Raw genomic sequence first — 22,678 nt, 5'->3', positions numbered from 1 at the left:
CTATCACTCTTATAACATGTAAAAAGTTAAAATTAAGTTTGAACCCACATAAAATCACATATACCCGCAACCCACCCCGCCCCACCCCACATTAATTTTTAAAAAACCCAACCCGCTCCACATCCGACCCGCACCACCCAACCTTAAACCCGCCCCGCGCCACATAGCCTTAATTAAACCCACCCCGCCCCATTGTCATTCCTAGTTGCCCAGGTACCACGTGGGGTCCCACGAGTCGTGGTCCCCTTCGTGGACCTTGATGAAGTGGCTTAGCAAAAGTACCATTAGCCCCACAAGCCCAAGACACCTTTACGGAGGGCACCATGAGTCGTGGTGCTTGCCACGAGCCGTGGTCCCTCTCGTGGGCCTTGAGGTAGTGGCTAAGCCATCTCTCCTCCACCCTCACACACCCAACTCCCCTCCACGAGCCGTGGTCTTCACCACGAGTCGTGAAGTGGCTCGTGAAGAGGGGCTAATTTTGGGCAGTTTTGGGGAGGCTACTGCCTAGCCCACCACGAGCCACACCACGGGTCGTGGTCTTGATCACGAGTCGTGGTGGTGGGCGTGGTAAGTGGGGCAGTGTCTACACCAAGGTAGGCTACCCTAGCCCACTCCCTTGGCCCTTGCCCTCATTTCTTGACGCTAACCCTCACGTTAAGCTCTAGATTAGCCTACTAATTTCCGGGGTGTTACAAGGTACACGTTACAGTTTAGGTGTCTAAGTTAATTATGTGAATAACTTTAAGAGACCGCAAATGACTTAAGCTTTTTAAATATTAACCAAATACAATTTCATAACTTGATAAATTTCCAAATAAAGTGTAATAATATTCCTAAATACGAAAAGTGTAGGAGGTAAAGTGGAAATTACTTAAGTGAGAGGGGTCAATAATGCTACTTTCGAGGACTAGAAAGTAGAAAGAATGAGTAGAATCTATTGTAGCTTTGGAGAGTGACACTGACAGTCCATTGATACATCAATCCTCAAACTCTGAGAATGGCCTATCACTCCGACAGTTCGTCTTCCATGGTTCGTCTGAATATCGGTAAACCCCTGCTCTTTTGAATCTCCTTCCCTAGGCATTTCGGGGATTAAGAATTTGTAGTGATACTCCATATTAAGATCTAGACGAATTGATTTCCAATTCTGTCACTATACAATGGATGGGCATAAGGTGCAGTTTTAGAAGTATTACTCTTTCTTAGGTCATGAATGTAAATCTCAAAAGTTGGTTTTAGCTCACAGGTTTTCCTTTTCTCATAGTACACTGAATGATGCATAAGGTACAATATTAGAAGCAGTAATCTATTTGGGTCAGAAATGAGTATAACAGTTACAGTAGTTCCAATCTTAGACATCTGAGTTGACAGAAATGATATTTCTCTTCCATTTCGTTCTACAACATAAAACAATTAAGAAACATTCTGCAAGATTGGAGTCTATAGACCTGTTGAATTTTGCTTAAATTAAAGTTCCAACTAAAATATTGGAGGTTGTTTCCATTTAAGTTCATCCCAGGGATATTCTCCTTTCCAGCTGGATTACGTATTTTAGTATTAAATATTATGTTTAATATCTTCACTTTGTTACAAACATGAAAGGATAATGCTGAAGAATTGTCACGCAGTAAAATGATTTTGCCTTGTCATTTTCTCACACACAAATCTTTTTTGGGCTGATTTTTATGAGTGATTCTGAAAATTCTTCTCTAAAGGAGGGAGGAAGTTTTGCACAACACTGGATACCCTCACACAACGTGAGCCGGACTCGATGCTCGCTGCTATGTTTAGTGGTCGTCACACTATCTGCCAGGAGTCAGAGAAGGTACATGTTATGCACACACTCACTTCTTTAATTACATAAGGCACATTGCGATTGACTCTCAGATGTTGAACTATAGTTAGAGAAGAGTATCATTCATAGTTAATGAAGGAGGATGGAAGTTTGCCTTTTTACTTTAATTTTGGAAATTTCGAGTATTTTCCATGACCTGAGAGAATGTGGGGTCTTCTCGTATCCCTTGAAATACTGCTCTATCTCATACCTTATACAATGATGTGAAGTAGAGAGCTGCAAGAATTTTAAACGATTGGTTGTCCCTTCCATATGCTGCAATTGGACAAGCAAAAACCTTGATTGGAAAAAGCAAGACCACTGGTTGCACATAAAAGCACCAATTCAGATTCGGTTCCTTCTCTAGTCAGAGATTATCTCCCAAAAGAATGGCTGTCATGCACCTGCCTCCCCTACCAAGGGAGCCACTTTTCATTCTTTCATGTCTAACAAACTATTCGTCTGAGGTTTTATGGTCTCATCCATATGTCTCAACTTGAGTTAAACTTATGTTGGCACTTTCCAGTAGCAACACTGAATGTTCTAACCTGTTCATCACCTTCGGAATTGACCCCCACAGATTCTGCAAGAAACTCTGATGTGGAACACGTAGCTGGAATGGACCCACTTCGGAATGAAATTTTTTGGCCCTTGGTTGTTGCAGATGACCGGCACCTGGTGAACAACATTTAACAGGCTATTAGCTTTTCAGAGTCTTTCACTAGAATGTTCTCTTGACAATTCACAACTTATTCCTAGGCTGAGTTTGGACAATATCATTTGTTATGCATAATGTAATGCCATAGCATCATTCTGTTTTTAGGCTAGCTATTCTTCATTCATCGATGAACGATGTTGAACCAAATGTGAAATCTAAAGCATGCATCAGGATACGATCCATGTTTGAGTATGATGGTTCTTATAGTAAGAGAAAAACACCTTGTTGGGTCATGGTAAAAAAGAATTAGACAAAAGAATCCAATTTGGATGTGATCCATATAAACCGATTTTTTATTTTTTGATAACTAACTTTAGAACTCTTGTTAATAAACCAAAACCATCTGATGACAAGAAGTCCTAGGTGAGTAGTCTTCTGCTTGGAGGCCAATTGATTCGGTTTTCTCGAAATCAAGTGGACTTGAAACCATAGATCCATTTTTGTGATCCAGCGACTCAGACACGGATCCTTTATCTTACCCACACACTGCTGGCGAGTGATCTTTGTTATCTTGGGATAGTCCGAATAAGGAATACTGTAGTATTCATGAACATATTTTTCATTTTAGTATCCCATTACTGATGTCTGTTAGTTCAAAGAGAAAATGCAGCTTGCTGAAAGCTTCAATGTATGTGATAAAGAAATTAAGCAGAGTAGTATGATCTTGCACAGATTAGAATATCCCTTTTGTTTTTTTGATAATTTTTGAGTGCACCCATGACTCACAAGATAGATGACTGGACGTCTTTTTTAGAGAACCATAATTTTGTGTGGTTTCTCTACTCTTTGGCATACTATATACTGGGTTACTTACATCAGAACATCAACAAAATAAAAGGAAACAAGCTAAGAAATTACCTTGAACTTCTTGTAATTTTGTAATAAAATAAAAAAGCACCAATCTTGTCACCAATTACTTTATGAATCTCAATATTTTATTCCTTTCTTTGGAAATGGAGTGCTGAAATGTCAGTACAAGATGCGATTTTTAAAACAGGTTCACGTGAAACATAACCAAGCATGTACAAAATCTCCAAGGTCTCTTACATTTTTGCACTTATTTTCTTTCTTTGCTCTTTTTGCGTTTTCTTTCTCTGTTGTGTGTAATTAGATGTTACATCATGTTAGTCTTGACACTAGTATGCTCAGCTTTTGTGTCAAGTGTTCTCATAGGATCAATGATTTTGATGTTTAGTAGTTCAAACTTGGACAGTTCTAGATAAACTGTGAGATGCACAGGGTCCTAAAATACTGGTTGGTTTTGGTTACCACTTACCATAATGCACTGTGCATTCATCCATATTAGGAATTAGCTCGGAGGCCTTGTTCATTGGTATTAGCTGGTTCTTTAGTTTCTGGAAATGCTATTTATAGCTCATTCTTGTCAAAAAATATATTTATTATCTTTGACAGATATCAAGTTCATGCTCCTTCATGTTGATCTTTGAGAGAAGAGACATCTATGGTCTATGTTTTCACGACTTCATATCTCCTTTCAATGTGTTTTTGCAGGGACACATATTCGTTGACAGGGACGGAAAGCACTTTCGCCATATCCTTAATTGGTTGAGGGATGGTGTAATTCCACCCCTGAAAGATTCTGAATATGCTCAGCTTCTGCGGGAGGCGGAGTACTATCAGCTCCTTGTAAATCCATTATCCTCTTCTAGTGTTTATCGTGCACTTGTATATGTACTGTGTTCTAAATTACTCATATTGCCATGTGAATGTGGTCATTAAGATTTAAGGGCAGATTTTGTTTGCTTGAACCATGTGCCTGTACCTTGTGGCAGTCTATGATTGGAATTACTTTTCTTAGTTTTTCAAGCCTTGGAGATACTTTTTCTGTAACTTTTTGGTGTTTCATGTAGGTGATATACTTTTCATTCATTTGCTTATGCTTCTTAAAGACCTAGGAGAATGTTATATTTAGCCTCTTCAAATAGAACAGGACCAGGTTTTTCCTAGATCATTGAGCTATTTGAGATATAGGTTGAGCATGCTTGAGATTTTCTTGGTTTATAAACCAATATTTCCTGAGATAGTGAACCAAAGCGCTACTTGTCATGGTTTCCAAACCATCGATATTGACACACCCACTCAACAGTTGTGCTTTATTTCTTTTGGTGAATCTTTTCTTGAATATATATGTTAAATGGAAGTTATAGAGATGTCAGTTTTGCCATATATACAAATGGTTTGGCATTTCTTGGGTAATGCCAAGATCTAGGAAGGAGTTGATGTTCAACTGGAAGAGTGGAGCTAGAAGAAGAAGCCACAATGCGTGGAATGTAACTCCTCTTGCTCTAATGTGGGTCATTTGGAAAGAGAGGAATATGAGAGCTTTTGAAGGGATGGAGATGAGCTTTGCTCAATTGTGAAGTAGTCTCCGATCCTTATTTTCTTTTGGTGCACCCATGTAGTTCTTATTTGTATCTGTGTTGTCAAAGGCGCGCTTAAGCCCTGAAGCGAGGCTCAAAACACGTTGAGCACTTCGACTTGCTTAATGTGCGTTACAGTGTCGTCATCAAGGCTCTACGACATACTTTTTTCTTGCGAATGAGCATTTCCTGAAGAGGTGACAGTAAGACATTCATATTTCACTTTATCGTAAAACAATCAATTTCTTCGTCCATATATTTGTTATTCATGCTTATAATTATTAGACTTGGACTAAACATGTATATATTTGTATGTTTTCTCCATTTGCGCCTTTTCTCAATAAAACCCATGCTTTATTTGCGCTTTGTGCTTAAAGCCTCAACGAACCTTAGAGCTTTTTTGCACTTTTCGCTTCTGATAACATTGGTTTGTATAGAGGATTGGTTCAAAGTTGATAACATTGAAGAGAACCATTTTTTGTAGGTTTCTCCTTTTTGATATGCCTCTTGTATACGACCATGTTGGCCTTGTTATTATCAATGAAATCTTTTACTTGATAATTTTATTTTTTAAAATCTTCCTTTACTGAAGAGGTATGTTGTACTGAAATGTAGCTATTTTGGGAGTTATAAATATTTTCTGACAGCTAAAGTAGTTTGTGTGTCTGCGGAGTTGTTAAGATCTCTTAGTTCACCTATTTCTTTTCAGGGTCTAGTAGATGGAATTAAATGTGCCCTAAGTAAGAGGAAGGAGGATGAGGAGTTGGGTACTGAATTGACACGCATTGACATTATCAAATGCATACAGTCTGACAGAGTCAGATTTCGGGGAATTAATCTTTCTGGTCTTGATCTTTCGAAGTTGGTAATATAATCTAGTGCTAGACTATTTCATTTCTTTATGTTCTTAGTTGCAGACATGGATACTTGATCTAGACTTCTTGCAGTACCGTCTTGTTGTCTTAATAACTATGCTCATTTCCTCATGTAGTTTCTATGCTTCATAAAGAGCTTATGCTTCTATGGACATGATCGTCATCTCCTCATTGTTTTATGTTGTTTTTCTGTGTTTTAATAAATAAGAGAAGCAACCATTTAGTCAAAGAGGTTATGGCAAAGGACAAGTTGTCCTCAAATAAGATAAGTCTTACATTAAGAAAAAGGGAGCAATTACATGCAACTCTGTTTTCCATTTGCCCCAAGAAGGGGGGAAAATTAGAATACAGAGTTGATCTAATCTAGAATTGAAGGAATGTCCTGTGGCCTTACTCCACAAATTATAAAAACGCTGTTCTATTTAAGAGACTTTTTGGGATTTGAGGTTCAGGAGGAATTTTCAGTATTGGGAGGTGACTGAGCTTCAGAGACGGCAAGTTTTACTTCAAAAGCAATGTGAACCAGTCAACAAATCTGATGTTTTTAGTTGAGAATTGGGGAATAACAAAGTGTTCTCTGTCAAGTCCTTTTATGAGAAGCTCTTGGGTAGGGGGGATGAGAGTTACCCATATGCTATGGTCCGGATTCTTAAGGTGCCGAGGAAAGTATGTTTCTTCACGTGGTTAGCTACTAGAGGGGTGATTTTGACAGCAGAGAATCTTGGAAAAAGAAAGGTTTTCTGCTTGATCTGGTATTTTCTTTGCAAGGAGGCGGGTGAGGACGTGGATCATACTCCATTACGTTGCAAATTAGCCACGAGGTTATCGGGGGATATATTCAGATGGTTTGACATTTCTTGGGTAATGACAAGATCTGTGAAGGAGTTTATGTTCCGCTGGAGGAGTGAAGCTAGAAGAAGAAGACACAAGGCATGGAATGTTACTACTTCTGCTCTTTTGTGGGTCATTTGGAAAGAGAGAAATATGAGAGCTTTTGAAGGGTGGATATGAGCTTTGCCAATTGAGAAGTAGTCTTCGATCCCTTTTTTTTGGGTGCACCCATGTTGTTCCTGTTTGTATAGAGGACTGGGTGTCTTTTGGAGAGAACCATATTTTGTAGGTTTTCCCCTTTTTTGGTATACCTCTTGTATAAAGCCATGGGCAAGATATTTCTCCTTTCTATGGGCAATAGGCAAATGTAGCTCATTGGGAAATGTAGATTATTCAGCAGCAGAAAAAGCTTCAGCTTTGGCAGATTGCATGATGACCTTTTCTGCTTCCCTTTGCTTCCTACGAAGGTAAATAGTCAAAAAAGTTTCCCGTAGAATGCAAGCGTTGAGGCATTCATCGAAACAAAGAGAGAGGAGCGGAGTTTGGACTTCAATCTTCATGAATATAGCATTTGGTTTTGCGATTGAGTTTGGAACCGTGGAAGGCCGAATCAAGGCTTTTCCAAAATTTCAGTAACCGAAAAACTGAGCCCTGGAAACCAATCACTGAACTGAACAACCGAAGTTACAAATATGCATAACCTAAACCGACGGAATAAAGCGAAAACTGGTTTGGTCGTTTTTCGGGTCTTACACACACCCCTACTCTGACTTTATCCCTTAATAAAATTATTACTATGTTCCTTACAAAGGGGAAAATTCCAAAAAAGGAAGCCCATCTTGATAGCATCTGATAATGACTTCTTTGCTCTGTTTTACTGCAGTACAACCCCCCATCCCTTCTTTTTTGGCAACTTGGGAGAATCTCCCAAGCATTTGGCTATGCAGATGTGTTGATATCATTATTCATGTAATTTTCTACAACTTTTTAATTAGTCAATGATATCTGTTCTATGTGCAGGACTTGTCATTTGTGGATTTCAGCTATGCATGTCTGAAAACAGTGTTCTTCTCACGTGCCAATCTTCAATGTGCAAAATTCAGGGTATTATTGCTCAATTAAATGTTGCTGAATCTTCAACTGCAGTTAGTGTGTAGATCACTAGGAATGTTGTACTTTTATAATTACAGTCATAATACCTTGGGAGAGTGCGCATCTAACTTTAGCAGTAAATTTCTTTTATTTACACCTGTGATAATAGTCTAGAATAATATATAATTCTGAGTAAGAACATAGTAGTACTCCACTTTCTGTGGATGAGCTACTTGTTTACAGTTTTGGAGGTTTTGTTTGATGAAGGGAGAAAAGTTCTGAATTTGATGTGCTCTCACTTTAGCTTTGTTTGACTGAAAAATACTTCTAGGTCTTTCTACTTTTGCAAGATTAGGAATTATGTTTCGCAGTGTTGCAGCAGTCAACCTTAGCCGAGCGCTCAACTGGAGCTAATTGGCATGCTTCAGTCCTGTTGAGGTTATTGATGAGAGATGAGTGTCTTAGTAGCCAATTTTAGAAAAATGGCTGGACTGGGGTTTGACTAGGTTATACCAGCTAGATGAAAGGTCTGTAATCTTGTTTGGCTGCAGCATAGGAAGGAAGAAGAAGTTATGGAAATGGTTAGCTATGTTACAAGACTCTTCATTTTGTCTTGAGTATCCACGTTGAATATGCATCGCACGTGTCTGCCTTGTTGGATTGATAGCTTTTGCAGATTCTCATACCTCAGTCTCAGTGATTTCTAGTCTTCTTTGCAAATTGTCTCCTTTTATGCTAAGGGGTGTTTTGCACATTGTTTTTGACTAAGTGGTAGTTTGTGTAACAAATGTACAAGATTGTATGCCTTATATTGGGTAAAAGAAGTTTTGGAGATAGTAAGCAATGTTGCATAGAGCCATAGACTCTTAATTTGCCTTGATATACCAATGTTGACTGGGTATGACATGGTAATATCATATTGGACTGTGTGTGGTTAAATATCATTCCTGACTCCATGTAACATAATCATAAGCACACCCAAGGTTAAGGGTGTGGCCTAGTGGTCAATGAAGTGGGTTGAGAATCATGAGGTCTTCGGTTCAAATCATAGCAGAGACAAAAACACTAGGTGGTTTCTTCCCATTTGTCCTAGCCTTGGTGGATAGAGTTAACTGATACCTGTTGCTACCTGTTGCTGGCGGGAGGTGGCAGGTATTTGGTGAAATTAGTTGAGGTGCACTCAAGCTAGCCTGTACACCACGGTTATAAAAAGATAAATAACATAGACATAGGCATATCAATTTGTCTCAGCCTTGCTAATTGTCTCATTTGGTGCTGAGGGTATTTGCAAACATACTTCAGACTAAGCTGGTTGTTTCTATAAGTTAAGTGCACAATATTGCCTGTTTACTTGCAGTTAGAAAAAAAAATGCACATTTTCTTTGGTGTAGCCATTGTACATAGCTGGCAACTTTTGGTTTTCTTCAATGAGAAGTCCTTGCTTACAAATCTAGAAAAAGGATAAGGAAAAGGAAAAGGAAAAGGAAAAGTTAGCTTTTATGCAGTGATACTCTTAGTTGGATGGTGGTATATTCAATGTCTTTGTTGAAAAGGGACTCTAGGAACATTTGTACTTCTAAGCTCCTAACACTCCCATGACCTAGTTACTAAATAATACTATTTTTTTTCTTGGTCGTTCTTTAACTTTTGTCGCAGGATGTCGATGCCGAAGCTTCCATTTTTCACAATGCCACATTGCGCGAGTAAGCTATAGCACATAATCTCTCGGTCTCCACATCTTATGTAGATCATGCATAGTGTTTAATCATCTTAACAGTGTTTGATTTTTCAAAGATTCACCCTCTTTACATCCTCTTTTTAACAGGCTTTACATGTATGTGTGGATTAAAATTTAAGCACATAAATATTATTTTCAAGCCCATCTTTATTGTCAAGTTGCAACCTTAGTGATTTCATCTTGCCTAGGGAAGATGTGAATTTACTGGAGCAAATCTTCGTGGAGCTGTATTAGCTGGTGCTAATCTTCAAAGTGCAAATTTACAAGGTAATGGTTATTACAGACTACAGAGTACCGATTTGTTCTGAAACTAAACGGTAAGAGTGATTTCTTCATGTGGAGTTCTGCACAAGTAAGACTACAATTTACAACCAATAATTTGTGTTTCTTCAAGTTTGTTGTTGCTGTATTTCGAGCCATGTCCAATCTCCTTATATCCTGAGAAGAAAAGAAAGGGAGAATAGAAGAAGGTTGAGAGACTAGAGAGGGGGTGGGGGTGGAGAGGGGGTGTTGAGAGAATGAGAACAGCAAGAATTACTTGTTTCTTGGAAGAGAGGTATTCTTTGGGTGATTTTTCTAGCATCAGGCACTCCTATGGAAGTGTGCTATGTTTCTGTTCTATGGTGCATCATGCATGTTTGAAGTGTTATGTGCTAGAACCTCAAATGCTTACTGTTAGACAGGTAGGTTATAATGTTTGAAGTAGGTGTATTCTGAATTTATCAACTTATCAGATAATCAATGTATCTACCTTCTTTGCTCTAAGTTGCCCGGACTCTTCACTTTCATTATAAGTTGCTGTTTTTGTTTCCCCGTTTAAAGTATGATGAACGATCTGCTTGCTATCTAGATATCTATTATTTTTCTTGGTCTCCCTGACATATTTATTATTATGATAATCTTCCTTTATTTCCATACAGATGCTTGTCTAATAGGCTGTAGCTTTTGTGGGGCGGATCTTCGTTCTGCTCACCTACAGGTTAAACTTCTAAAACCGTAATGTCTGTTGCTGTATCCTCTGTGGATCCTTTTAAATTTTTGACACTTTTATGTGTTTTCTTGACAAGATATTCTACTACAGCCCCATTCTCTGATGCACCTAAATTATATAATTCTTATTCATCTTTGATGGTAGAAAGTGAGCATGTAATGATTTGGAATAAGGCCTAGATTCTTATCCTTTGCCTGAATCCTCTCACTTCAGTTTTACAACTCTGTTAGCATTTATATTCTGAGGCCTGTTTAATGTGCTGAATTACTGTTTATATTTATTCCCAGACAGCTGATCTTACCAATGCCAACCTCGAAGGAGCTAATCTTGAAGGTGCAAATCTGAAGGTAAAAGTTATGCATGTATTACTATAGCCTAAATTCACCCGAAGGTGAAATAATATTGGATACAGAAGCAGCTATTAAAACTATAGTCAAAAGTATTATTTGTGCTTCTGCTAAAATCTTGCAAACTTTCTTTAAAAGTACTTACCCAGAGGCCCAGACTGTTAAAATATTTTAATTGCTTGTAATTCACTGGAAGTTCTCTCAAATGATCATGTCATTCCATTTCTGTTAGTGTTAAGATTTCTGCTAAAATCTTACTAACTGTTATTTTAACAGTGATTGTAAAGTACTCTATGTAAGTTTTGCTTCTTTCTTGGACCACAGTTTCTTGCAACAGGAACAAGTGACCTTCCGACAGCCTAATATACCTAATTCTTCTCCGCACAGCTTCAAAATGCTTTTTTGACACAATGAAAACATTTAAGATATTATCCTAACACAATGACACATGGGCCTTCTATTCGCCTCAAAAGCGATTCCTCCTCATGTATTATGCTAGTTATCTTGGCCTGACCTGCAGAGCTGAACAATTGAATGGTGAATTCAATTGTAAACACTAGGGGATAAAGTTTACAAGGCACGAAATGTTTAACTTGAACTGGCAAGCATACCCAGACACCACCTTATAAGGCGTGCAACTCTCCATCCCTTCTGATGTGTGATGGGTTCTACATTACTTGCTTATCGATGTCACCCTAACCTTCTTTGTCTTCACCTGGACGGGCCATTCCATTGTTTCCATAAGGCACTTGCAAAACCCGGTTTACTGTACCACCTAAAGTATAATGCAATAAGATCTCTTCTTTCAGTCTCAAACCAATAGGTTCTGCCAATCCCCTCCAATAACTTGAGTAAACGAGTTTCCCAAACAGTCAGAAAGATATCTCTCACCAATAATCAATTTTTTCTTGAACTTTGCAGTCAAGGATCGCTCTCTCTCTTTCTCCTTTTTTCTTTGGGATCTATAAATAGTAAGTGCAGTCATTAATAAAGGGGCACCAAGGGTTTTCAGATCCTTCTGTATTGTCAAAAAGTACAAAAAATAATGAGAAGTGAGAGTTCTATGAATGAGAAAACGACCAAATTAGTCTTTGATGTATACAAGTTGAATTATTTTGGTCCTTTATATATACCACCTTATTGATATAGTCCTTGATGTATATAGAAAGATGGTCATTTTGATCCTTAGCCCTAAAACAAACAGTAAAAGTAAAAAGTTCCGTTAAATTTAATTGTGGGTTACTTTAAAATTGACACCTGACAGACCCTTTCTCCCTCAATCTTCTTTCTTTCACCATTAAAGGTATGCTCCATCTTCAGTCCACCCACCAGCCATATTCTTATAAGAAAAATAGTACACACTACACTCATTTCTTATCTCACTCCAAACAATAATTCCAAGCAGCTCCCATTTTCATATATACATAAATAAAACAAAAATTGAGACTGCTAAAACAAATGTGAACTAAGTAAATCAGATGATACACTCCATTGCTCCTCCCAAGAAAACTCCATAAACCAACTCTCTTCAACCTTTAACCAACTAGTCTCTCTTTTTATAGCTAGATATGGGAAGAATATAGCTTTCTTTTTGTTTTGTCCTTTTTAAAACTAATGATTGATATACAAAACGTTACCTTTATCAAAAAAAAAAAAACTAATAGTCTTTTCATGTATTTTTTTATTTCGTTGTTCAAATAGAAGGGTGAAAACTGAACGGACAGAGGTTGAAAATCGATATCTTAACAATATTCTTTGAAAATTGAAGAGATTTTTGTGTGCAAAAAAGGATTTTGGTAATGAAAAGAAGAATAAACCAATTGAAAATTGCAGCAGAATTGGTGTAAGAAAGACGATTGAGTAGAAGGGGTCTGCCACTTGTCAATTTCGAGGCACCCACAATTAGTTTAACAGAATTTTTCATTTGTACTGTTAGTTTTAGGGTTAAGAATCAAAATGATCATCTTTTTATATACATCAAGGATTATTTCAATAAAATAAGTATATATAAAGGACCAAAATAGTTCAACCCCTAAACATCAAGGACCATTTTGGTCGTTTTCTCTACTATGAACCATACAATAGCCTACTCCTCTAAAGATCAGATGAAATGAGTCAGCTACTCTTATTATATTTCCTTCTGAATCCAAACACGAGTCAGTTTCCATTATGCCTCTTAATTGATTTTCCACTACTTATTCCAGGGTGCGAAGTTAACCAATGCAAATCTGAAGGGTGCAAACCTTCAAAGAGCTTATCTTCGGCATGTGAATCTTCGTGATACAGTAAGTCATATTACCACTGCCAATCAGTTGGGCTTTGTTATTGCCTACTCATCTATCCTCAATTATGTTGATTCTGTGAAGCACAGACGTGGAAATTTTTAGGAAAGAAAAGATAATTGCTTGAAACAAAGCCAGATTTTCATTCACTGACAAAGATTAACCTTTTCCCTGGCATTCTGCTGGATGTTCTTGTAATCCAATTCACCGATGAATTTCCATCTGGAAGGAAAGAAAGTTGATAATGTGAATCAAAGTTCTCTTGAATAATAATAATTATATTGGAATCTCAGGGAGATCCGATGGAACCTTCGTCTTTGAACTTCAAACTACATATAGGAAATGCATTTCACCTCACCAACTATTGGGATGTAGTAATCATAAATTTCTAAAGATAAGTAAATGACACTCTCTCCCACTATAAACCATCTTTCCTGTATATCTGCCTTTGAAATTCCTTTTCTGACTTAAACCATTGAATTTTTGGGCGTTCATATGGCTACTATCTCACGAGTTCATTTCAACTTCAAGTTGCTATCTTTCAGTGTTGAAATAACTTTCCCTACCTCACAAGTTTTCTTGTGCTGTCTTGCATATTTCTAATTGTGACTGCTAAATTGTACTGTATTTTCTATGTATTATGTGTAAAGAAGCATGAGAGGTTAACATTAGCATTTTTCAATCTCTAGCTCCAAGTTTTGGAGTATAACGGTATGTCATTATGTTCTTTGACTACTTAATGTCTCGTCAACCAAAAAGGCCAAAAGGCAGAATATTTTAGTTATGAATATATGCCATTTATGAAGTTTGTGAGACACCTATCAAATTATGTGCAAAACTTGCTTGGTAATTGTTGCGTCCAATTGCACACACAAGTGTACGTGGTCGCACAAGTAATGTAGTGGCTCTAAAAGAGCCGGATTATCGAACCCATAAGACTTGTCGATTAACTATCTTACTAAATTATACTAGTCTAATTATTTATTCAAGAGTGCCAAAAGAGTTTGATTTATAAATAAAGAATGCAAGAATTAAATACTAAGATTACCTTTCTATGATTGGGGAAATTTTAGGGCTGCAACATGCTTAAGGTTTCATGTATCACATCTCATGTGATGAATTAACTACGGTTATCAAATTACTAATTTACAGGGTTGATTTTATGATCATGATTTCCCGACCTCTAATCGCCTACTCCAATTGACTTTCTAACTACATCGTTGAGCAGGGATAGACAAACTCAATTGGCGAGCATTTATATTTCATCATGTTTAGTAACTAAGCTCAATGTTCATCTGGGTGTTAATTTTGAACTTGAATCTAAACAAGTGATATGCAAGAGAGATCGAGCACTTTGTATTCTTTGGTCTATCTACCCCTTCATCTCTCGAGTCCAAGAATAGACAATATGTTTATTTCTATGGTGAACAAGCATGAAATACTAAAACCAAAATTCAAAAGTAATTTAAGTGATAGCCAACATTAATTCAAAACAATCGATGTTCAACAATTACTCGTAGCCGCAGCCCCACAACAATGGTCTTTAGCTACTAATGTCTAAGAAAAGCAGAAAAAGAAAAAGAACCCTAATGGTGAATTGTATTCCTTGTCTCTTGCACTTGAAATAGAAGTTCCCCTACAAAAGAAGCCTAGGGCTCTATTTATAGAGTTGGGGAAAATAATTCCTCCTTCTATTTGGATTTGGACTCCTTAAATTTCAGTATTTTCATCGGGGCATTTGTGGGGAAGCGCGCCAGAACTTGGCTTCAGTAGTTTAGGCCCTGGCACAGCGCGCCAGGCTGCTCCATGGGCGTTTTTCTTCGCGTTCATTTTCCCTTCGCTCTCGTCGCCTCCGATTTAGCTCAAATTTCTTTAGAAGCCCCTGCATATGCTAATCATGCATGTTAGTGCGCATTCATTGCAATACTTAATCAAAACACAACAACTATCATAAAAATGTCCTCGAAACATAAGGCACATGCGGGTACATCGTAGTAAATGGGCATATAAATACACCCAAGATCACCAACCCACACTTAAACCTTTGTTCATCCTTGAACAAACATTAAAGTTCATCTCAAAAAAATCAAACTAGGAACGCCATCACTTTGGTTGATTCAAACAATTAGGTCATATACAACTTTCCAAACATCAAGTACACTTCTCGATCATTATGAAAGATATAAAAATAAACAACAAACCTCTAACCTCCTAACCTCAAGGAAGAACTTTGAACTCATCAAATTTAAGCTTGTTCACCTATTCTCATCAAAGAACATTAATAAAACTACCTATCCATCATGAAATAAGTGTCTCACAAGAAGAAATAGTTCACACACTCAATTCAAAAGATTGAATATAAATTAAGGACTTCACATCAAAGAACAACTCTCACACTCACAAATAAAATTCACATGTATGCACAAAGAACCATAGGCTTGCCCATTATGTACATCTCCGCTAATTAAGCATGCTCGAATAGAATCAATTAGGACTTTAACGGGTTGTAATATAGGCTAGGGGACGGGTAGGAAAACTATATAATAGTGACTTACACTTCCCTAAGCACTTGACAATTTTAGACTTCATCACCCATTGTTTTCTTCTCTTTATTTTCAGCCCTCTCTACAACAATTATCATGATCTCAAGAATGCTTCAGTCATTTTTTTTCTGAAGGATTTTTTTTTCTTCTTTTTTCTCCCTTTTTTTTTCTTTTTCATTTCACATTCTTTCGAAGAGGGCTTTTTCATCACTTTATAGCTATCATTGATTACCTTTTTCCACTCAACCATCCTTTTTTGTCTTTAGATTTACCAATTATAATCAATCTATGCTATAGTGCTCAAGGAAGCAAGGTGCAAAAATCAAGGATTCAACATAAGAGTTAAGGCAAAAATATGGCTACCAACAAAAGGCTACATGCTCATAGGGCTAGCTAGTGATATAATATCTGAAAAAGCTTAAATTTATAAGACAAATCAAGGAAAGCCTATTATTTTCTCCTAAACAAAGCGACACTTTTTATTTCGCTTCAATAATATGCAGGGCAAGTTCTAGACTAAGATGCAAAACATGGAATAAACAAATTCTCACCACACATGACAGAAGTATTAATCAAGATGTATCAATTCCACTTCTAAGAGAGACAAGATCATAACAAACTACAAAATAAAATAAGTTATATACAAAGTCACAATCATGAGCCTAGGTGTCAAAGATGATGCAATTTTATTAGCAATCAAGCATTCACAATAAAGTACTACTCAAAATAAGGCCTTAATAGCAAGTATCACACAACTCATAAGTTATATACAAAGTCACACCTCGCTTTATGTGCGCTTCAGTGTCGTCATAAAGATTCTAAGGCAAACATTTACTTGCCAATGAGCCTTTTATGAACTAGTGAAACAAAATAATTGATATTTCACTTTATCGTAATTTTTTTTTCAATTTCTTTGGTCATATATTTGTCATTCATGTTTATAATTATTATTCTTGGACTGAACATATATATTTGTATTTCTTTCTCCCTTTGCGCCTTTTTTCATTAAAGCCCACGCTTTATTTGCGCTTAAAACCCCCACAGACCTTAGAGTTTTTTGCACTTTTCGCCTTTGATAACACTGATCAAAACACAACAATTATCATAAAAATGTCCTCGAAACTAAGTCACATGCGGGTAAATCGTAGTAAATGGGCATATAAATACGCCCAAGATCAGTAATTCCCTAAATGTTGCTCTCGGATGATCAAGTCTGATTCCTTCCAGAGAGGCACCATTGAGTTTTATACTAGAGTTCAAGCAATGAATTTCCATGAGTACATCTTCCCATATTAGCAAATCTGATTCTATGTCTGTGACCTTTATTTGCCAAAATGTCTGCACACTGATTTGCTCCCTCCAGTTGTTGATAATATTTGCTTTCTCGACTTCCGGGTATCTGCAATCCTTGATAATAGCCTTGGAGGATGAAACTGTATGCCGTCTTCGTTGATAAGCTTAACAAGAAGCAAACAATCTGTTTCCACTTCTAACTCTTTTTATCTCACTGCCTATGCTAATTGTAGCCCTTGTTTGACTCCTATTTTCGTAGGGAAGCTTGAGGTAGGTTTTATCTTACATGAATATCCCATTATCCTTTTCCCTTGAGTATCTCAAAAAGTCTTCCAAAAGCAGCATCTCCAGTTTGGGTTTTCACATTGCCATCAGTATTCAGTTTAATCTTTTTCTAAACAAGGAGGAGACCAAGTGAATGATTAATCTTAACTTCAGATATAGAAGTTCGTCAAGGAAATGTTTCAACAATTTCCCAAGCATAACCACTAATATGTGCAAAGATCTGTTGATGGACGTTATTTTTTCCAATCAAATTTCTATTTCTTTCTTTCCATTTGCCAAATAGATGAAAATGTTAGTGTAACACAGTAGGAGATCAATCAATCCATTCAAGCATAAGCATAGCATTCATTTCATGAAATCAATCTCATTTTGGGAGAGGAAACTATTCCAAATTTATCTATATTTTGGACAAGTCCTAATAATATGTGAAAAGTCCTTATCATCATCACATCATTCGCATTTGGGGAAGTCAATTATCTTCCTAGTGAATCTAAGATTGTTATGTCTTACAACCCATATGAGTTTTTTTTTAAAAAGAGGTTCTTACAAGTCATATGAAGTGTTTTATTTTCCCTAGGTGAAGTTTCCATATATTAGTCAATATCCTATCATTTGAGCTGTGTATCCAATTATGCTTCTGTTGATCCTTGGACTAATCTCCTTTTTACCACTGCATGCAATGCAGAAATGTCTGATGTAACAAATTTAACCATAGTAGTTAACTGATGATAGTATGTTTTCGTATATTTGCCTGGAATATAGGGAAAGGGATGAAGCTTGAAGGGTGTGATTCAGCTCTGTTGCTTAATATTCTTTGCTCGCCATTGTATTTGATTCTAGTTGGAACTAAATATTTGTCTTTCTCTCAGCATTTGGAGGGGGCAAAGCTTGATGGTGCCAATTTACTGGGTGCAATCAGGTGACACCACAGATTTGTGCTCATCCCAAACCTCTCCCAGAGCAACATTAAAGAAGAGATCTACAAAAAAGAATTGTATAGCAATAGTATCAAGCCTTACATGTATTGACCAACTATTTTAGTTTAATTTGGTTTCTAAATCTCAATTTAATTATCTGTATGTGTGTAAACCCAAATTGTTTCAAACCATTCTGGCCTTGTAAGAATGTTTAACTTTTCAAATCTGAGAATGATCAAACAAGAGGTACTTTCCAAGAAGAATTGAATAGGCATAGAAGGGTTTTTCCGAAGAAATGATTTGTGGATCATGCAATAATCCCACAAGTCTAGTTTAAGTATATATGAATGTAATCAACACATTACACAGTAACATCCTTTCAGTGCATTGAATGATTGCTCTAAACGGGAACTAGCAAATGCCCTACTCTTCCCAATCCTAGTACATAACATGGATCATATATTGTCATTGCTGGTTTTTTCCTTTAGGTCTAGCAGTCGAGGAAACAGCAATAAGCTGCAAATTGAATTGTTTACCACCAAAACACATACCTTACTGGTATCACAATTTCATACACCTACTCCTTTGAGTTCATCAGGTTAATTCACTTTCCTCATAAGGGACCTCATGAAAGGGGCTAGGGAGATAGGGAAACAAAAGTAACTGCAAGATGTACCATTACCTTGTACCCACTGCGACATGGTGGCCTTTTTTTTCCAGTTACACTTGGCAATTGCAAAGATACTAGCAGTAGAAAATCCTTCTGATAGAGAAATAAGATAGATCAAATTGGAGTATAATTTGTTAAGATCATAGAACCGAGTTACTGCAGTAATGAGTAGAAGTACAGCTTGCTTAACAATGGAGAGAAACTCTCTTCTTCATTGAACATTGAAAGCCTTTACAAGGGAACTCTTTTTACAACTCTCTTCATTCTATGACTATACCATTTATATATACAATCAGTTCATCAAGCTAACAGGCTAACAAATTCTAACTAACTAAATTTGTTAATTTAACGAACTTGTCAGAGCTAACTGATAGCTGTGCATTTTACTAGCTGCTCAACATCCTCCCTCGAGCTAGGTGTATGAAAAACATTCTTCATTCCTAGCTTGGCAAGCCGATACGCATGTTGAACACAAGTTAATCCTTTGGTGAGTAAGTCTGCAGGTTGCTCTGTTGTTTCCAAGTACATAGGTTGAACTAATCCTAGTTGAACCTTCTCTCTGATGAAATGGCAATCGATGTCTATGTGTTTTGTACGTTCATGGAAGACTGGGTTGGCAGCAATCTGTATTGCTAATTTGTTGTCACTGTAAGTAGGCACAGGCATCTTCACCTGCACTCCTAGTTCTTTGAAGAGTCCAACTAACCACACAACTTCTGTAACTATTGATGCCAAGCTCCTGTATTCAGCCTCTAAGCTCCTTGAGATAGTGTTTTGCTTCTTGGACTTCCATGATATCAAAGAATTTCCATATGTGACCACGTAGACAGTAATGGATTTCCTGTTATTTTGACATGTTGCCCACTCTGCATCACAATATGCAGTTTGTTGATTATCAGCATTGGCACTCATAAAAATTCCCAACCCAGTTGATTGTTTAACATACTTGACCACCCTCATTGTTGCATCCATGTGAGATGTCTTGGGATTGTGCATGAACTGACTTAGGAGTTGTATTGCAAATGCTATATCTGGCCTTGTGATCGTCAAATAAAGCAACCTTCCCACCAACTTCTGGTACACAGTAGAGGAAAGTGCAGATCAAATTCTGTAGTTGTAAGTTTCTGATTCAGTTCAATAGTTCAATAGGTGCTCTGATAGGCTTAGAAATGGACAACCCCATGTTTGAGATTAGTTCAAGTCAGTACTTTATTTGGTGCATAAGAAGCCCTGTTGCATTTCTAGCAAACTCAATTCCTAAAAAATATCTCAGCTCCCCTAAATCCTTGATTTTAAAACTGTCTTTGAGAGCCTTCTTTGTTTCAAGGATCAGTTTGTGATCATTCCCTGTGATAAACAAATCATCAACATACACCAATACCAATACCAATACCAAACTTTCACCTTGATGCTTTGTGAATAAAGAGTAATCATAATGGCTCTGCTGGAAACCAGAATTAGCTAAGGATCTGGTTAACTTGATGTTCCATTGCATACTTGCCTGTTTGAGTCCATACAGTGACTTGGTGAGTTTACACACTATCCGTCTCTCACTGTGATGCCTAAAACCCAAAGGTAACTCCATGTATACTTTTTCATTCAAATCACCTTGAAGAAAAACATTAAAAACATTTATTTGGTGTATTTGCCAGTGATGTGTAGTAGCCAAGCTTATGACAACTTTAACAGTCCACATCTTCACAACAGGATAGAATGTTTCCTGATAGTTCAAACCTTCCTTTTGGTTGTAACCCTTGGCTATCAACCTAGCTTTGAATCTATCAACCCCTCCATTAGCCTTATACTTCACCTTGTACACCCATTTACACCCTCTGACCTTTTTTTCCTCAGGCAATTGTGTAAGCTTCCATGTGTGATTTTCTTCCAAAGCATGGATCTCATTTTGCATAGCTTCAATCAATCTAGGTTCTGTATGGCTTCCTGATAAGAAGCAGGTTCCTTTTCCTGAGATAACTTAGTAACAAAGCTTCTATAGGCTGGTGTGATGCTCTCATAATCAACTATATCTCCAATGGGATACAAGCAATTGCTAGCTAGCTTCTTAGGCAAAACATAGTATGTGTGCCACAAAGGGGGCTTAGCAGGTCTATTGGATCTTCTAACAATAACAGGTTCAACAGCATCATGTAAGACTAATGGTGGGGTCTGATTCTGAGACAAAACATCAGGCATAGAGGCCTGATCATCCTGAGGAGGTGCAACATCAGAGGAAACATTTGTGTTATGAGGCTGAAAGTCTTGACTGCCACTGGGATGTCCTTCACTACTAGAATGAGTAGTATCATTTCTGCTTACAACACATGGTGTGAGCTTACAATCTTCTACATGTGAATGAAGTATAGAAAATATTTGATCAGTGGTATCACCTGAACCTGATGTTTGAAATGGAAATTCCTTTTCATAAAAAATAACATCTCTGCTAACAAACATAACCCTTGACTCAATGTACAGCAGTTTATATCCCTTAAGATTGACAGCATACCCAAGTAGCACAGCCTTTCTGGCCTTTGGTGCAAACTTATCATCATTCCTCAAACTAGTAGCAAATGCCAAACACCCTATCACTCTTAGGTGAGTTAAAGAAGATTGTTTGCCATACATCAGTTCATATGGTGACATGTTTCCCAAGACTGTGAGAGATACTCTATTTATGATATATGTTGCAGCTTCTATGCATTCACCCCAAAATCTATTTGGTAACTGCCCTTGAAATTTGATAGATCTTGTTGTCTCTAAGAGGTGCCTATGCTTCCTTTCTACAACTCCATTTTGTTGTGGAGTATGTGGATAAGATCTTTGGTGGATGATCTCATGCAATGCAAACAAATCACGACAATTAGAATTCATAAACTCTCCTCGATCACACATTTTATCTGTTTCTTGCTTTTGAAGCATTTTCCTTTTAGAAGTATTCATGAATGATTGTTATCCTTCATGAATAACAATTCATAAGTTGTGCTTTATAAAATCGATGAAATGATTGCAATCTGGTTAAAGATGATTCAAGCAACAATTGACAGGAGAACTAGCTGGGTTTCCAGCATGAGCAGTAGCTTGAATTATTAATTGTTACAATGATATTTGAGGGGGAACAAAAACAACTAAAGCATTCAAACTTAAGAAAAACCTACTCCATTACAAGTGTCTGTTGGAGAACAAAGTGAGAAGACAGACAATAATTTTTACCTCAAACGTTGTCCTAGTTCTAGTTTTGTAAATCTAAACATTTAGACTTCATAAATACTTGGGCTAACCCATCAGTGGCCACCTAAAGTTGGCATCAATTTTCATTTAGACACCTTAACTAGGCTTTGTTCATTTTAGACACCTCATGTCATCCCCAATTGTGTCATTTGACACTTTTTCGACAATCTGCCAAATTTGTAAGATGTGTGTAACACACTTGCTGATGACGTGTCAAAGTGACGAATTAAATAAAGACACATGGCATATATAGAAAAAATAATTATTAAATGATGAATCTTGAGTAGGAAAAAAACTACCAATGACTCATTGACATGTGACATTTCTTTAACTAAATAATTTTAAAAAAAACACTTTGAATAAAAAGAAAATCATATGCACACCACCCCAAATTGTCTTCTCTACAACCCACGCCCACCTCAAACCCCAACCCCTCTCTCTCACCCAGATTTTCTTCTCCACCCCCGACCCTCCCTCACCCAAATGTGTCAAAAGAAGAAGCTGTTTTTTGTTTGTTTTTATCACTTTGTGAATGTTGTGAGATAAGAACGTCTTTTTTCTAATAGAATGATGTTTGAATGCTTGATTTGGTGAATGTGGTAATGCATTTGCTTGACCTTTTTGGGGTTTTTTTTTTTCTTCCTTTTTTTTTGGAT

The 22,678-nt window shown here is 37.1% G+C and overlaps 1 protein-coding gene across 3 annotated transcripts; it reads left to right on the top strand.

Annotated features, from left to right (window-relative positions):
- Nucleotides 1-921: 921 nt before the first annotated feature.
- LOC125834092 (FH protein interacting protein FIP2) lies at nt 922-18,358 on the top strand. Of its 3 annotated transcripts, none has more exons than XM_049513269.1 (11): nt 922-1,046; nt 1,716-1,825; nt 4,065-4,199; nt 5,643-5,798; nt 7,660-7,743; nt 9,388-9,434; nt 9,663-9,736; nt 10,390-10,448; nt 10,748-10,807; nt 13,012-13,092; nt 18,080-18,358. In XM_049513269.1, the coding sequence occupies exons 1-11, from the start codon at nt 998-1,000 to the stop codon at nt 18,131-18,133; spliced, it is 909 nt and encodes a 302-aa protein (XP_049369226.1). In that variant the 5' UTR covers nt 922-997; the 3' UTR covers nt 18,134-18,358. The 3 variants fall into 3 exon arrangements, with proteins under 3 accessions (XP_049369226.1, XP_049369236.1, XP_049369243.1); XM_049513286.1 differs by having other exon boundaries at nt 978-1,046; nt 1,629-1,825; XM_049513279.1 differs by lacking the exon at nt 13,012-13,092.
- The last annotated feature ends 4,320 nt before the right edge of the window (nt 18,359-22,678 follow it).

This window comes from Solanum verrucosum, unplaced genomic scaffold (assembly GCF_900185275.1).
Source record: "Solanum verrucosum unplaced genomic scaffold, falcon-dt-bn FXZP01000285.1, whole genome shotgun sequence".
Classification (NCBI taxonomy): domain Eukaryota; kingdom Viridiplantae; phylum Streptophyta; class Magnoliopsida; order Solanales; family Solanaceae; genus Solanum; species Solanum verrucosum.
This window is presented reverse-complemented; position numbering and strand designations above follow the sequence as displayed.

Coding starts and splice junctions, on each gene's coding strand:
- LOC125834092 (XM_049513269.1), top strand. CDS start 998: ATGGCCTATCACTCCGACAGTTCGTCTTCCATGGTTCGTCTGAATATC. Junction 4,200..5,642: donor CGGAGTACTATCAGCTCCTT/GTAAATCCATTA, acceptor ATTTCTTTTCAG/GGTCTAGTAGATGGAATTAA. Junction 9,435..9,662: donor CACAATGCCACATTGCGCGA/GTAAGCTATAGC, acceptor TGCCTAGGGAAG/ATGTGAATTTACTGGAGCAA.